Source organism: Perca flavescens, chromosome 19, assembly GCF_004354835.1.
Source record: "Perca flavescens isolate YP-PL-M2 chromosome 19, PFLA_1.0, whole genome shotgun sequence".
In the NCBI taxonomy this organism is placed as follows: Eukaryota; Metazoa; Chordata; class Actinopteri; order Perciformes; family Percidae; genus Perca; species Perca flavescens.
The window spans coordinates 5995839-6012191 of NC_041349.1; the positions used below are offsets into that span (position 1 = coordinate 5995839).

The window sequence follows — 16353 nt, forward strand, 5'->3', positions numbered from 1 at the left end:
ATTTACATAGGCTACACAACTGACCTGAGATCAGGTAGAACATTTACATAGGCTACATAGGCGCGGTAAGCGAGCTTGTTACTCCTGCAATCTCTTACCGCAGGTTCCAGTTAATCTTATAATGGATATGTGTGTTGAGTTATTTAAACAAACAATTGGGGAAATAAACGCCTCTTGTCCGCGAGTCTCATTGATAGAGCTGGAGTCCATCAATGAGAGCTAGCTAGCCTCCTCCTAACGATACCTCTGAAATTCCCAAAAATGCATTTAAATGAAATCTGACAAGTGTTAGCTAAGCTTTGTAAGACATTGGGGAAGCTGTAATATAAGTGCTGTGATGAAATTCAAACTGTAAATATACTATAGTTATGCCGAAAGTGTAGCTAGCTGCTCCTCCTAACAAAACCCCTGCTGTTCATAAAAATGCCTTACGTTGAAATCGGACACAACGGTTAGCTTTATAAGACCTTGGGGTATATTTTATATAAGTGCCATGACAAAATTCAAACTGTAAATATATTATAGTTATGCCGGCAGCCGGCCGCGGAGCCCTCGTAGTAATCATATAATCCAATAATCCACAAAGCGTGACTTTGCCCTGGGTATGAGGCCCAGCAGGCTGTCACTTTCTCGTCAGACTGTGTGGAGTTCCTAAAGTCCGACACGTCTTACCAAATTTGCAATTAGCCATCAATTTTCATAAAACGGCCCACATTTGAGCTTTATATAGTTGATTTCTCGAATAAAAAAGTCTCAGAAGTGAATTTGGTAATGAAACATCGCAGTATCTGGAATATGAGATTCTGTTGCGTCTCTAATGTGTGTGTATGGGGATTTGCTCAACCAATCAGTGCGCAGCTCACCTAAATATTCATGAGCATACCATATTTGGAAGAAAAGCTCTTGTTACAAATAGGGCCAAAACACAGGGATGCATAAGGGCCAATAAAATATCAACCAGGCCATTTTCAGCCCAACCAATGTTACATACCCCCATTAGGAGACCTTAAGGAACAGTGTGAAATACTCTATATAATCATTCTATCAACCCTTTAAAACCCTTAACAGCACAAAGAATCATTTTTACGGCACAAATCTGCACAAACCAATAGCAGTGTTTTTAATAATTTCTGGATGACATGGGGGTCCAGCTTCACGCAGGTTCTGGTTGGACTCATGGGAGAGATCTATTTGCATCAGTAAGTAGACTGACAAGGCGGTTTTATTCTTAACATTGGATGACGTTATCCGTTTCTCTAATCTAGATTTGTCTGATTTAAAGGCTTATTCTGTACAGAACACATGTTGTGTGGCTGTTAGTTATGTTTAGAAGTCAGAGAGACTAAATCTGTTCAGATTACAGATCATCTACAGTGTAAATCAGCAACAGATCGCATGTAGAGCATTCTGACAGCTGCTCTGTCATAATAAAAACAACTGGAGACTGTGTAGGAGCTGATATATGGGTCTGATAACATTTTATTAAATTGGAATCGGACCACCAGTGTTTCTGTGACTTCCTCTTCAGCCTGAATGCTGCTGAAAATGGCTGGAAACTGTCTGACTTGACATTGGATTTTTGTCACCGCCCCACCGCTGCTGCCGCCTGCTCTCGTCCACTTTACAGGCGAGGCGCAGCTCATCTCGAACAAGACTATTTCCTGTATCATGAACGCACTGTGTGCCCCTCCTTCATCCCCCCCTCCCCTCCTCATGTCATTTAAGACGGAGCGTTGTGATTGGCTGAACCGATCCACAGCAGAGTAATTACTCTGTTATCAGAAGAAGTGAATCAAACAGCTGTGAAGTGAAGCAGAAAGTATCTTCGGTATAAACTGAACCTGAGTTGATCATAAATCATAAAACTAGATTTTACTAGAACTTTGGTGTTGATAACAACAGCATTTTAACTTTGGCACATTTTATTTTCCATGAGCAACTTTTTCATAAAAGTCCTGATTTAGAACTGATCTTAAATTATTATTATTATTATTATTATTATTATTATTGTTATATGAATGTAAGTAACTCCTGTATTACTGACTGCTTCCTGCTTTTCTTCGGATTTTTTAAATGTGTTTAGCCCTTCCAGAGGTTACAGTGAAGGTTGGAGAGGACGTCCCTCTTCAGTGTCAGGCTCCCAGAGGTGTTCAGATTGAATTGTTGGACTGGATCAGACCTGATCTAGAGTCTGCTGGTTACATCTTCCGGTTCATACCAGGGGGGGAGTCAACCACGCGAAACCAGCACCCCTCATATCGTGGTCGAGTGGAGCTGAGAGATCTAAAGATGAAGGATGGAGACATTTCTGTTGTTCTGAAGAACGTCAGAGTCAACGACACCGGAACATACCGGTGTCGAGTTTTAATCAGTGGAGGAGAACCTAAACTCTACAACACCATCCAGCTGACTGTTTCAGTCTCAGGTGAGTTTGTAGAGTTGAGTCTGTGAAATTAATGGAAGCTTAAATAAGAATTGCACACAGTTAATGTGTGTGACATTATATAAGACAATAATGTAAGATGACCAGATTTTCCCTTGAGCAGACAGACAAAGTGCATTCAGAGCTCGGGAGTATTAGCAGGACTGGAGATGGCTATGTAACGCTGCTGCATGCATAGGCGCGGGAAGTAGGGGTGCTGGGGGAGCTGCAGCACCCCTTGTTGGCGAACTGCGATCAAGCCCGTATTACCCAATGGGCATTAATCATTATGGTGATAATTATCCAATCAGAATAAAATAAAAGTTGTTTAATGTAATGATTGGGAGAAGGCCGCATGCACTGTGTAGATTGGCTAAAGATAAAGGTGGGTGGGCATAGAGCAGGTTGTTTACATCGCACTGATCCAAGATCAGCTTTCTAAGAACGAGTTGAGATTGAAAGAGTGGAATTAATTTGTAACTGATCCCCGGTCAGATTGGGTTGTATCAGCGAGTGAAAGTGTGGAAAACGGAGAGAAAGAAGCGGCTGCTATAAAAATGTCCCGCGAATAAATAGCTTTTTAAAAAGAGCTGGGAATGACGAAGAGGAGGATGTCGAGGAGCTAGCCAACGTTAGCTTGGAAGAATCGCTGCCTTCTACCAGCTACGCTCAGCCACAGCTAACGGTGGCTAACGTTAACTTTAGCGAAGTTGTTGTGGAAAAAGACAGAGATGAGGCCGGCGGTCATCAGCATTACAGAACAAGGTAATGGCCCTTATCATCTCTGGAGACCCTCCACTACGGGGACCGATTACAGAGACCGTCCGGGAGGAAGTTATACCCAGAGGGATATTAGCCTTTCAGAATCGGCGGCTAAATGTCCAGCATCTCGGAGGGGGGACGAGGCTGGCGGCAGAAAGACCCGCTCTCTCACTAGCGAGGCACTGACCCGACACCTTCACAACGGTGAACCGGTACCACGGGAGTGGATTCTAGATTACTGTCCACCGGAGACATTTGTTGCGTTGCCTGTAAAGTGCTCCCAACACACAGCAGCGCATGTGTAGTAGGGTTGAGCGAGCTGCTGAGGGAGCTGGACTTTGAGGATTTGATCTGCGACTTTGCAAAGAAAAAGACAAGAAATTAGAACTTCTAAAGATAAGAGCTATTATGCTATCTGTAAATTGAGTAGGTTAATATAATCTGTTGTTACCGTGTGACCAGATAATGTACATATTTTGTTTAGTTTATTGAAATGCCATGCATATCAGACGTATTGCATCATAATTTTGTGATGCTGCTATAGGCCTGTGTGAGACAGTTGTATATGTTGGCTTTTGCAGTTTGTGAAGTAGCAGCTGACTAAGTGACTGTTATTTTACAACCTGCACTCAGCTGTGTTGTGTGATGGCATTGTTGTATCTTCAGTCAATCACGTTTCAGAATTACTATTGTGCTTTCTGCTTGGGTGATTTTTAGTGAATACTATATAGCCATAGCCATACAACGCTTTGGTATGATTTAATTAATTGTAACATTGTCTTGTGATGTGTGAGTCAGATGGCAGTACTTGGTTTATTGAACTGGAAAGGCATACTTGATGCCTGCTCAGCTGGACTAGTCATTCATCTTTTTTTTTATTTTTTTTTATTCGATAGTGACAGTGGATAGACAGGAAAGGGAGAGAGAGAGGGAATGACACGCAGCAAAGGGCCGCAGGTCGGATTTAAACCCGGGCCGCTGCAAAGGAATCTTTTGACCAGTAGTGATTGGCATGTTATTTAGTGCCCATTTAGTTCGCACCGTATGTAGCCTACTTCATGGAGGGGGGGGGCAGAGGTAGAGTCGTTCTGCGCAAATATGCAATTCAACTATACTATTCAATTCAATTTCCAATTCAATACTACTGACTTACTGTGTAATTGCACTTGCTAGAAAAACATTTAGCTCACAGAAATGTTAACTGATTACATTACATTATTGAACAGTGTTTTCCCTTGTACTGGTCTGGCGTGCTGTCAAATATTTATTGTGTGGCCCTATGGTTATTCTGCACCGGCGTACTGCCATGATTTTGACGGAAGTGATGTAATTTAGCTTGTTGTGAAGCGAAGTGAGCACTGCGCCGGACTCAACCCGCTTGTTTTAACTGGGTATTAACATGATAAGTTATTAGTGGTGAAAGTTAGAGTGGTAAACTTACAGGAGAGCAAAAAAAAGTGTGGTTGTTAACGTTATATCCAGTAATCATGTAAGGCAAAACAGTCAAAGTTGTTGAACCTCCTCCAGACACTGGAGGGGCCCTCCAAGTCCTCCTCCCTCTGTGCAGAGGAGTGGACTACCGTATGTATGTATGTATGTATGTATATATATATATGTGTATAGTTCTGAAACATACAAGCCCATCTACAACAAGGTCTCCAAGCCAATTTCTGTGTTCGCCACTGCTCCCTGACACCATTGCTCTGCCCCTGGCCTCAGACCCCCTCCCCCTTGTGGTCAGACTGGTCTGCCACCTGGTGGTGTTCTGTCCGTTCTGCATCTCCACTTTCATCATGGTGTCTTTATATCGACGCAGGACCACAGGTAACTCTCTGAATTATTCACTGACCTTACAATCAATCTCACCACTCTGTTGTTTTATTTTTAGTTAACCTTTATTCAACCAGGTAGGCTGTTGAGAACAGGTTCTCATTTTCAACAGCGACCTGGCCAAGAATAAAGCATCAGCATGCAAGACAACATACAGTTTCACATTCAATATCATAGAAGAAAACAGAATACAATAGAATACATGAAGTACAGATTAAGTAGGCATTACAAAGCCGGTGCAAAGTGAGGTGTAAGTAAGACGAAGGATATGTGAAAGTGATATAGTAATAACACAATATACATGAATAGACAGTTTATAACACTGCTGAGATGTAGTGAAGAGTCAGTGATGTTTGGTTGTATTTAACAGAACTCTTCAGCTGATCAATTATCTACATTTTCTTTCTAACCTGCTCTGACTGTAGGGAATGGCCTACCTGTCGCCATGGTGACGATCTCACCCACCCAGGCTGAGGAGGGATTGGATGATGACTATGAGAATGACATCACCGCTGTCACCAGAGAGCATCACTTCTGAACTTATCTGAAGAGAAGCTGAAATCTCCGTAGATCAGAAACAGTTCCCCCGGCTGTCTTGATATAATTATGATTTAAACATCTTCAATATGAAACCATTGCTTTAAGTTTGAATTGCTCCTTTACTGCCAGCCACAGCTATCTCTGTAATCCTGAATATTTTATATTATATCAATAAAGCTTTTTTCCCATAATTTTTCATGAAATTGATGCGTTTCTTTCTGTCTTTTACAGGGTTTGTATTTCAGTTCTCAGTTCAGTCAGTGTCTTTAGCATTTGGGCTTACGTTTAGTGTGCAAAATTATTTTCCAAAACTGAGTGTACCAAATGATGAGGGTCTTATTTGAGACAGGTTAGGGTTAGGGTTAGGTTTGGGTTAAAACGCAACGCCCAGGATGGGCGCCTCGAGGGACACACACAATACAAACAAATTATATCCCAATATTAAAAACATATTATTTAACCTCAAAAAATAAAATAAAAACATTTAAAAGGGTCTAAAATACTGTCTGGCTTTAAATGGTAAAAAGTGCCACACAATAAATAACCATAAATAATTAAAAATACATCATAGAATAAAACCACACTGTTAGTAAAATGCATAAAACCAATGGCATGTGTATTATCATGTTAAAATCTTGAGGCAAGTAATTCACTATGTAATAATAAAAATAATTATTAGCAATGAAGAAAGAAGCACAATCAAATTATTTAAATATAGATAAGGCCGAATAAAAGTTATATAGGACAACCAAGGCATCTTTAAAATATTTATTGTAAAAACGTATTAAAATATTAGGTAGGACCTCCTCTGCAGGTAGGAATGAACCCCCGAAAAGGAAAGAATAATAAAATGTGAGAAGCATGCTATAAAAGACATAAATAATGAAATATTACAACAAACAGTTATTATTAATCATGAATATGCATTAAAGCAGTGTTTCTCAAATAGGGGTACGTGTACTACTAGGGGTACTTTGGAGCACTGCAGTGGGTACGTGAGATTAATTTTTAAATATGTTAATTTAAAAATATCAGTCATGCATAATTCCCTGAAAAATTATGCTATAATAGTAAATTAATTTTGTAAGCTATTTTAAACATTTGAAGTAGCATTTAAATGTTTTTCAGTTAAAAAGTTGTTTAGTCAATCAGACATGGGTGGTGCAGCGCTGTAATGTACCTCTTTATACAGGCTTTTTTTCCCCAAAAAACTGCTTTGCGCTGGTCAGAGGGTACTTGGCACAGAGAATATTTCACAGGGGGTACATTATTGAAAAAAGTTTGAGAGCCACTGGATTAAAGCAATAAAAATGTCATATAAAATAGAAAATGAAGGAAAAACAGTTAAGAGGTTGGGTATGATGTGCTGCAGAAGAGGTCCAGATATAAACCTGAGGAGAGAGGAAACCAGAGGAAGTATTTCTGAAAATACCCTGTAATACTTAGATTAAAAAAGAGAAGTGGGTCCATTTCAGTATTTTTCATTTAGACCAGTATGGATCCATTTCCTCACCGCTTCCCAACGCTGAGCAGTGGTCCAGGCTCTGTTGCTCTCCAGGCCCATGATGCTCTGAACATTTTGAGAGTCCTGGAGTTTAAAATGTGTATATAAAACAGTTGTGTCATCACCGTTATTTATAATAGACTGGTGATTCTTAAATAAAGTGCATTTCTTGTCTCCCCCACATACAATTTGTGCAGGACCTCCCACGGGTTAAAACCAGCTCTGCTGTGGGGGTTAAAAATGTGGGGGAGACTCATAAAACATCCGGACCCCCAAAGCGCTTCCCTAGGGTCATTATTTTTGTTAAGGTTAGTATGGGCTAGAATATCTTTTAGATTTTTGTTCCTCCTGTAGGCGGAGATCATATAGCAGTCTCTCAGCACTCTTCCCCCGCCCCCTGGAAGTGCCTTTCGATTGCTGGTATTAAATTCCTCAGACTCTCTGAGTAGGTAATAACCAGGGGGACGAGGGTCGAGCTCGACGACCGGATAACGATGTCTTTTTCTTTTTCGTAAAACTGCAGCTGACCTCCGCCTCTATAAGGAAGCGCCTCGAGTAACCTCTCAACCTTATCGCACTAAAAAGTGTACTAGTGGCCTCCTCCACATGCGCCGGGAAGGTGCAAATTCTGTGGAAGAGTACCAACTGGGACTTAATGAGGCTTCTGTACGTGTGTTTAGGGTGATAGCTGGTCATATGGAGAAGTGCATGGTGGTCTGTGTCCTTGAAACACTGAATTGGTAACAAGACTGAAACACAACATTAGGCTAATGAGGCTGGACACAAAAGAAGTGTATGAGGAAAGACATGCTGGACACAGCTAATGGTACAACACAGAAAAGCTATTGTAGTCCAGCCTTTACTTCAGAGACAAACGTGGTCACTTTGTAACACATGTTATAATGCTCACCTAGCTGCTAGCATGGCATGTCCTCATACTCTGCTTCTGGCTGGCTAGTAGTCCTTACCTAGGTACTGCACATGTGTGACTCTCAACAAAGATTGAAGTGTGATGCCTCACTCTGTAGCTAAAACAGAGAGCTTAACACACAAGGTGAAAAGAGGAGCTGCAGCAATGTGCATTAAGACAAAAATATGGTGTTTTTTGAAAATTAAACCATTAAACCGATTCTGATATAACCTCTAAATACAATTATGATCCTGAAAATGAGAAGGATATGAGCACTTTAAACAACTAGGTTTCCCTACAGATCAGTCCGAACTGAACATATTCGGAGCATATTTAAAAAAGTCCAGTTTTCCCTGAGTTTAACCCTTCCCTGGAGATCTATGACCTGGATGACTGAGAACCTTCACAGACATCAGTGTCAATTATTCACATTTCTGGAATGAACGTATGGAAATAATCTTCATTAACAATATTTCATCACAATCAACAAAGACTTCTATACGAACTAACACAACAGACCAACTGTCCTATCAACTGCAGGAGGGGAAACCACACGGCTGATGCACCACCCCTCCAAAGAGAGGAAATGGTGGTTTTAGCTGCTCTGAGTCAAACATTCAAAGTGCTTGATGTCACATCACCAACAGGTATGATGGGACAAACATCTCTCCAATGGCTGATCTGTAAGTACACTCTGTTCTGTCATTATATTGTTAACTTCATGGTTTAAAGCATTCAGAAAATATTGTCTGACACATCCTTTAAGAGCAGGAAGTGACAACAGCTGCAGAGAAACTGTAGTTAAAGGGTTAACGTCAGAGCTTATTGGACGGAGCTGCAGCGTGTTAGAGAAGCAGAATAAACTGGTGTTAAAGCTGGAAGACGCTGAGGGTATTTAGTGTGGACTCCATCTTCTCTGAGCTCACAGTTGTTCTGTCTGTCTGCAGTAAAAGCTCAAACTAACCTGAGGTCCATTTCTCTTCAGTTCTGACCTCACTGCTGAGCAGCACAACAAACCAAGGTCACTATCAACTCTGAGAATACTTTATATTAAAGTACACAGGGTTACAGATATTCAAACAGGGACGGGGTGATTTTGTCTGACTTCATTAGCTCAATAAAATGTTTTCAAATGAGCATTTTGTTCATTTCCTGAAAAACGAGTTTGAACATACAAGGTTTACTCCCGGCAGAGATGATATGTTCCTCTTTCTATAGTTAGATTCTCAGAACTAATCTACTTGAAGTTTGTAACATACTAAAACACACAGCTTCCCTTTTCTAAAGTTCCCTCTTCACACTTAACCCTCGTGTTGTCTTCCCATCGACCATGCAACTTGTTTTCCTCTCGTAAAAGTAGAAAATTATCGCTATTTAAGACACTTTTCTGTGCTTTTATTATTTTTTTACTACCACCATATTCATCACTAACACCAACTTATAAACTCTAGTTTTAAATATTTGTTTTTTATTTGATAGTCAATCCTCAAATAAATTAAATAAAACGTAATTTGAGTTTTAAAAGAAAGATTTTTTTAAATTATGAATTATTTCGACAAAATAATTATGATTTAGTGGATAATCAAGACTATCGACCAACAACTAACTTCTTGTTTTTTCTGGGTCAAAAATATTTTTCAGCGTTTTGGTCATTTTTTTTCAACACTTTTGTTGCTACGCCCACACACACACACTTATTCCTACGTTTTGTGGATGTAATTTATTTGTTTTTTATTTGCATACAAGTTTGGGTTTCAGACTTTCTTCTCAGGTTAATTTAGTGTTTTCTAAACCCTCCTCCCTCCAGCCTCTCTGACTGTGAGTCCCAGCAGATCTCAGATGTTTAAAGATGAATCTGTCTCTCTGAGCTGTGAGGAGGACGACAGCTCTGCTGGATGGACTCTGAAGAGGAACACAACCATAAAAACCAGGACTCAGTGTGGAGATGACTGGGGAAGACCTGCTGGTTCTTCCTGTAAAATCAGCTACATGGTCCCAGGGGACAGTGGAGTTTACTGGTGTGAGTCCAGAGAGGGAGCAACCAGTAACAGCATCACCATCACTGTCCCTGGTAAGATCAGACTGTGGAGTCAGTATTGATGAAGCTGTGTGAGAATGGATGACATGCTGTAGTTTGTCTCTGTGTTGAGGTGGACCAGTGATCCTGCAGAGTCCTGTCCTCCCTGTGATGGAGGGAGAAGACCTCACTCTGACCTGTAAAACAGAGACGTCCTCCAACCTCCCAGCTGGTTTCTATAAAGATGGCTCCTTCATCAGGACTGAGCCTGCAGGTCACATGACCATCCACCATGTTTCCAGGTCTGATGAAGGCCTCTACAAGTGTCTCATCAGCAGTGTTGGAGAGTCTCCACCCAGCTGGGTCTCTGTCACAGGTGAGGAGGTTACCTTTGATTTCAGGAGTTCATTCATCCAGATATTCACCTGACAGCTGATTCTCTCTACAGAGAAACCAAAGACCACAAGCCCTCCTTTGAGCTCTCTGCCACCCCCGACCTCAGACCACCTTGTGTTCAGACTGGTCTCTCAGACCTCAGAACCCCTCCCCCTTGTGGTCATACTGTTTTGCCACCTGGTGGTGTTCTGTCCGTACTGCATCTCCACATTCATCATGGTGTCTTTATATCGACGCAGGGCCACAGGTAACTCTCAATCATTCACTGACCTTATCAATCAATCTCGCCACTCGGGTTTTTTATTTTTATTTAACCAGGTAGGCCATTAAGAACAGATTCTCATTTGCAACAGCGAGCTCGCCAAGAAAAGCATAAGCGTGCAGGACAACATACAGTTTCACATTCGATATAGTACAAGAAAACAGAATACAATAGACTACATAAAGTACAGATTAAGTAGGCATTACAAAGCCGGTGCAAAGTGAGGTGTACGTAAGAAGAAAGATATGCGAAAGTGATATGGTAATAACACAATATACATGAATAGACAGTTTATAACACTGCTGTGATGTAGTGAAGAGTCAGTAATGTTTGGTTGTATCTATCAGAACTCTTCAGCTGATCAATTATCTACATTTTCTTTCTAACCTGCTCTGACTGTAGGAAACGGCCTACCTGTTGCCATGGTGATGACCTTGCCCACTAAGGCTGAGGAGGGATTGGATGATGAATATGAGAATGACATCACCGCTGTCACCAGAGAGCATCACTTCTGAACTGATCTGAAAAGAAGCTGAAATCTCCGTAGATCAGAAACAGTTCCCCCGGCCGTCTTAATATAATTATGATTTAAACATCTTCAATATGAAATCATTGATTTAAGTTTGAATTGCTCCTTTACTGCCAGCCACAGCTATCTTTGGTAATCCTCAATATTTCATATTATAACAAAGCTTTTTTTCCCCCTTGCTTTTCATGAAATTGGTCTGAGTTACTTTCTGTCTTTTACAGGGTTTGTATTTCAGTTCTCAGGTCAGTCAGTGTCTTTAACATCAGCTCCCTATCACTGCTGAGAGTGGGAATGAGATGCTCATTGTAAAAATGTGTTTGGATGAAAGCATCATATCAGTTGAGTCAGACAGCCAGCAGGTGGCAGCACAGCTCCTTCTCTTTCTTTACACATGCTCGGTTCAGCTCACAGTTCACTCTGTTGGCTCGCTCTTTAAATTATCTGTTTATCATCTTAACTTTTTAATTAATTCATCACTGAATTACAGAAATCTGAACAGTATTTCAATATTAAATTCATGTAAAATTGGGTAAACATTAACTTAGGTAAAAATTAAACTCAAACGTCAAAAAGTACAAAACGTTAATGTTTACTGTGTTCCGGTGATAAAATAAACTGCATTAATATGTCAACTAGGCCTGTCGCGATATGCAATAAATTAATTAAATGCATGATGAATAAAAATGAGCTCGATAATTTTTTTCGGACGCGATAATTTCCATTTGCATGCTTATTAGTTTTCCTCGTCGCTCTCTCTCTCTCTACCAAAGAGTCTGGATGACCACTCCGGTGCATCGGTGACCCCTCTCGGTTCCATATCGTAGCGAGGAGTGAACCCTCATGTCAGTCACTTGTCAGTTTGCATGGTCCTGGTGTAGCCTACCACAGAGTGCACGAGTATAAAAATGAGCCGCGTGAGGAGTATAGCCAGAGTAAACACTATAGTTGAGAGTTGGAGGAATACAAAAAAGCCAAACGCGACAGCTGCAGTGTGGGAGCACTTCGGATTCAAACCGAATGACCGTGGCGAACCACTTAACCTAAGCGAGTCGGTATGTCGCATTTGTGGTAAAACAGTAGCAACTAAACACAGCAACACAACAAACGTGCATATGCACCTAAAACACAATCATCCGGTGCAGTTGGGAAAAAAAATTACAACAGATAGGCCATCTCCGTCTTCCCGACAGTACACAATCACTGGAGCGTTTAGTCGACAAAGTACAAAGTACAAACAGGACAGTGCAAAATGGTGTGCACTCACAGACAGTGTGGTTCACTTCTTTAAGAATGAGTTCAGTGCTTAACTCCAAGTCTTCCAGAGTTGTGGCCAAAGCCAATTCGAAAGGCCGCTATTCGCCAGCAGCAGCCATCTTCTTTGTTTTCAAGTTGCAGGGAATTCAAGCGGAACCGTCGCAACTCTGCCATCATTATGTGAAGCCCGCCCACCGACTCTATACACGATGTGATTGGCCTGACCAGAATTTGGTCTTTCCAGCTCGCAAGCCAACGGAGAGTTGCTAGACTGACCCTGGCTTACATTTGCTGCCGCCAGGGTGCATCTAGATTTCTAGGCTATGTTCAGGAGACAGAACCCCCGGAAAGCTGCTGACCGGATGCTGTCTCCCCATCCGGCTTGAAGCACTGCGCTGACCAGCTGTCTCCAGTGTTCACAGACATTTTCAAAACCTCGCTGAAGACATGCCACATGCCAGCCTGATTCAAGTCCTCAACCATCAGCCCTGTTTCCAAGAAGCCAACGACGACAGGACTTAACGATTTCAGACCCTTCGTCCTGACCTCTGAGATTATGAAGTCATTTGAGTGCCTTGTGCTTTCACACCTCAAAGACATCACCGATCCCCTCCTGGACCTCCTGCAGTTTGCCTACAGAGCCAACAGGTCTATAGATGATGTAGTCAACCTGGCCCTACACTACATCCTCCGGCACCTGGAATCAGCAGGAACCTGCGCCAGGATCCTGTTTGTGGACTTCAGCTCTGCCTTTAATACCTTTAATTCTTCCTACTCTGCTCTTCTCCCTGTACACCAACAATTGGACCTCCAGTCACCAATCTGTCAAGCTTCTGAAGTTTGCAGACAACACCTACCTCATCAAACTCATCTCCGATGGTGACGAGTCCGCCTACAGGTGGGAGGCTGACCACCTGGTGACCTGGTGCAAACAAAACAACCTTGAGCTCAACGCTCTAAAGACAGTGGAGATGGTTGTGGACTTTAGGAAGAATTCAGCCATACCTGCCCCCATCACCCTCTATGACTCCACAATTGACACCGTGGAGTCTTTCCGCTTCCTGATAACTATCATCTCCCAGGACCTCAGAACATCAGCTCCCTTGTCAAGAAAGCACAACAGAGGTACTTACTGCGGCAGCTGAAGAAATTCAACCTGCCAAAGACAATGATGGTGCATTTCTACACAGCCATCATCGAGTCCATCCTCACATCCTCCATCACCATCTGGTACGCTGCTGCCACTGCCAAGGACAAGGGCACACTGCAGCATGTCATTTGGTCAGTAGAGAAGGTGATTGGCTGCAATCTGCCGCCGCTCCAGGACCTTTACGCCACCAGCACTCTGAAGCGTGCTGGAAAGATTGTGGCTGACCCCTCTCCCACCCCGGCCACAAACTCTTTGAGCCACTCCCCTCTGGCAGGAGGCTGAGGTCCATCAGGACCAAGACCCCTCCGCCACCAGCCTTATCAACAAGGCCCAGAAACAACCCTGACTCTCTCCACACTACACCTCTGGCTCTACATGCCACTGTACTTCATCTGCTGTACTGCTCCAAGCTTTAATTTTTATTCTCTTATTTTTAATACATACTGTGTAGATATATACATACTTATATTGTTTTCTTCTGTTTAATGTCTTATTTTAGAGAATGTGTGACATGCACCTACAACACCAAAACAAATTCCTTGTATGTGTAAAAAATGTACTTGGCAATAAAGCTTTTCTGATTCTGATTCTGATATTTTATATAAGAAGAGCACGCTATAATTCTACATAAATATGAAGAATCACAGACACGGTTTTACAGGCAAAACGCAATACAGTCGCTGCTTTCCATATACTGTCGTTGCTTGAGCCTATTATATTATCAGTTGTAACCCTGACAGTGGTAAGCAATTGTGAGAGCAAATAAAAAATATAAAAATATAATTCAAACCGATATGCCTATATGTAATTTCCTCCGCTGAAAATGTATATCTTTAATAAAAATACCCATCAGTGAATGTTAACGGGGTTGTCTGTCTCTAAATGTTTTAACTTTTATGAGCGCCCCTCTCTCTCTCTCTCTCTCTCTCTCTCTCTCTCTCTTTTCCTCTCTCTCTGCACCGAGCTCCATCTTCTAAGAACGGTGACGCCATCGTTATCAACGATGGTTAACGATTGGTTGGTCTCTTATCTCCAACATAACCTTCTCCCGACCAAGTTAGGTGTTCAGCATAAATTACCATGGTGATTTAACTCGGTAACAAGTGATCCACCATCATGATACAGACAACCCTGGGTTGAACCTGGAATTACCTATTATGTATAGCTATATTATGCCAAATCTTGCTTCGTAGTACTCTGTGAGTTGTCAGATGAACTGAATGGCCAATGCTTTATCATCATCATCAGCAGCAGGTTGTCTTGATCTCTTGTCCTGACGTCTTTTATATGCCAGGACACCAACCACTGCAGCAACTACAAGAATCAGTCCAACTGGAACACCTGCTGCCAGTCCAATGTATCGGCCTACAGGAGAGGAGTTTCCATCCATCATTCAATGAGTTTTCATCCTTGTAGCGTGCGCTCTCCTGACCTAAAGATGAATAAAACATACGATTCAGTAAATGTGTGGATAGTGGAGCAGCCTTCATCCTCTCTGATGTTTGAAACTGCAGCTACAACCTGATACTCAGAAAAACTCACTGAGAGAGACTCACTCACCTGGGACTGTGACCTGCAGTTGGATGGTTCTAATTGGCTCAAAGTCAATAATGGCTCTCTTTTTACGTCTTGAATCACCTGATCTCGACACTCGTATGTCCCATTGTAGATGCTGCTCACATTCTTCAGAATTAAAGACACATCTCCGTCCTTGAGCTCTCTGTCCACCAGCTCCACTCTGTCCTTAAAGGTTGGATGCTGGTGGGTTGGATCCAAGTGTCCATTGCTGCAATAGAGGACGGAGACATTGCCAACCTGAATGACATTCTCCAGGAACAACTGTTACCATAGTAAGGTCTGAAAAACAATAATAATAATCAATAATAAAAAAGTTATGCTATTTTCAAAAAGGTCTCCACTGGTGTGACACAGCAGAAGGTTTTATATTTGAATAAAAGATAACACATAGAGACTCGGTCTCCTCTCTCTCCTTCCCCTCTCTCTCTGTCTCCTCCCTCTCTGTCTCCTCCCTCTCTGTCTCCTCCCTCTCTGTCTCTTCCCTCTCTGTCTCCTCCCTCTCTGTCTCCTCCCTCTCTGTCTCTTCCCTCTCTGTCTCCTCCCTCTCTGTCTCCTCCCTCTCTGTCTCCTCCCTCTCTGTCTCCTCCCTCTCTGTCTCCTCCCTCTCTGTTTCCTCCCTCTCTGTCTCCTCCCTCTCTGACTCTTCTCTCTCTGACTCTTCCCTCTCTGTCTCAACCCTTTTTTTAACTGTGCAGTTAGACAGAGCTAACAGAGCTAACAAAACTAACAGAGATAATGGCTAACGATGATGATGTAGCTCCTTGACTAACTCACATTTACTGGGCCGGGCGACCTGGCTTGAGAGCAGCAACCTGTTCAAATTCCCTTACCGTAAAATACAGAAGCCAAACCATCTTTGCTAAATCAATATACAATATTTGATCAAATTATTGATTTTTTAGTAAGTAGCCGTGTAATAATTAAGATAATGGAGAGCAATCTGGTCATCCCTGGTCATGACCAGATCGTTCTACATTATCCCTCGGATACTTTATATACTTACATGAAAAACAGCTCCTACATTATACATAAACTTTACAAAAACCTGAAACTGTCTGTGTTTTAAACTCAATCATCATAACAACAAAGGTCAGAAATAAAGTCTACATAAATCTTTTCAGTATAAAAGCTGATATTTACCAGGAGCTGCTTCAGACAGGATGGAGGCATGAGAGCTGAGAGAGTCTTGATCCGTTGCC

General features: G+C 41.9%; 1 protein-coding gene and 1 long non-coding RNA gene across 3 annotated transcripts in view; one reads left to right on the forward strand and one right to left on the reverse strand.

Moving 5' to 3' along the window:
• LOC114545240 (high affinity immunoglobulin gamma Fc receptor I-like) overlaps window positions 1-11219 on the forward strand; it is a 12512-nt gene extending 1293 nt beyond the window's left edge. Inside the window, exons 1-5 of one of the 2 annotated variants that reach the window (XM_028563524.1) lie at window positions 8601-8651; window positions 8954-8989; window positions 9776-10039; window positions 10119-10628; window positions 11046-11219. In XM_028563524.1, the coding sequence (XP_028419325.1) occupies window positions 8618-8651; window positions 8954-8989; window positions 9776-10039; window positions 10119-10414 (630 nt within the window). In that variant the 5' untranslated portion in view covers window positions 8601-8617 and the 3' untranslated portion in view covers window positions 10415-10628; window positions 11046-11219. Of the gene's footprint in view, window positions 1-8600; window positions 8652-8953; window positions 8990-9775; window positions 10040-10118; window positions 10629-11045 lie in introns of those variants that run through there. The other variant, XM_028563525.1, reaches the window with a different exon arrangement.
• Window positions 11220-14521: 3302 nt separating this feature from the next.
• Window positions 14522-16353, reverse strand: LOC114545307 (uncharacterized). The gene is made up of 3 exons (XR_003690875.1): window positions 16295-16353; window positions 15137-15433; window positions 14522-15008 (listed from the first exon to the last, which is right to left on the reverse strand). It is a non-coding gene; the product is annotated as an uncharacterized LOC114545307 (long non-coding RNA).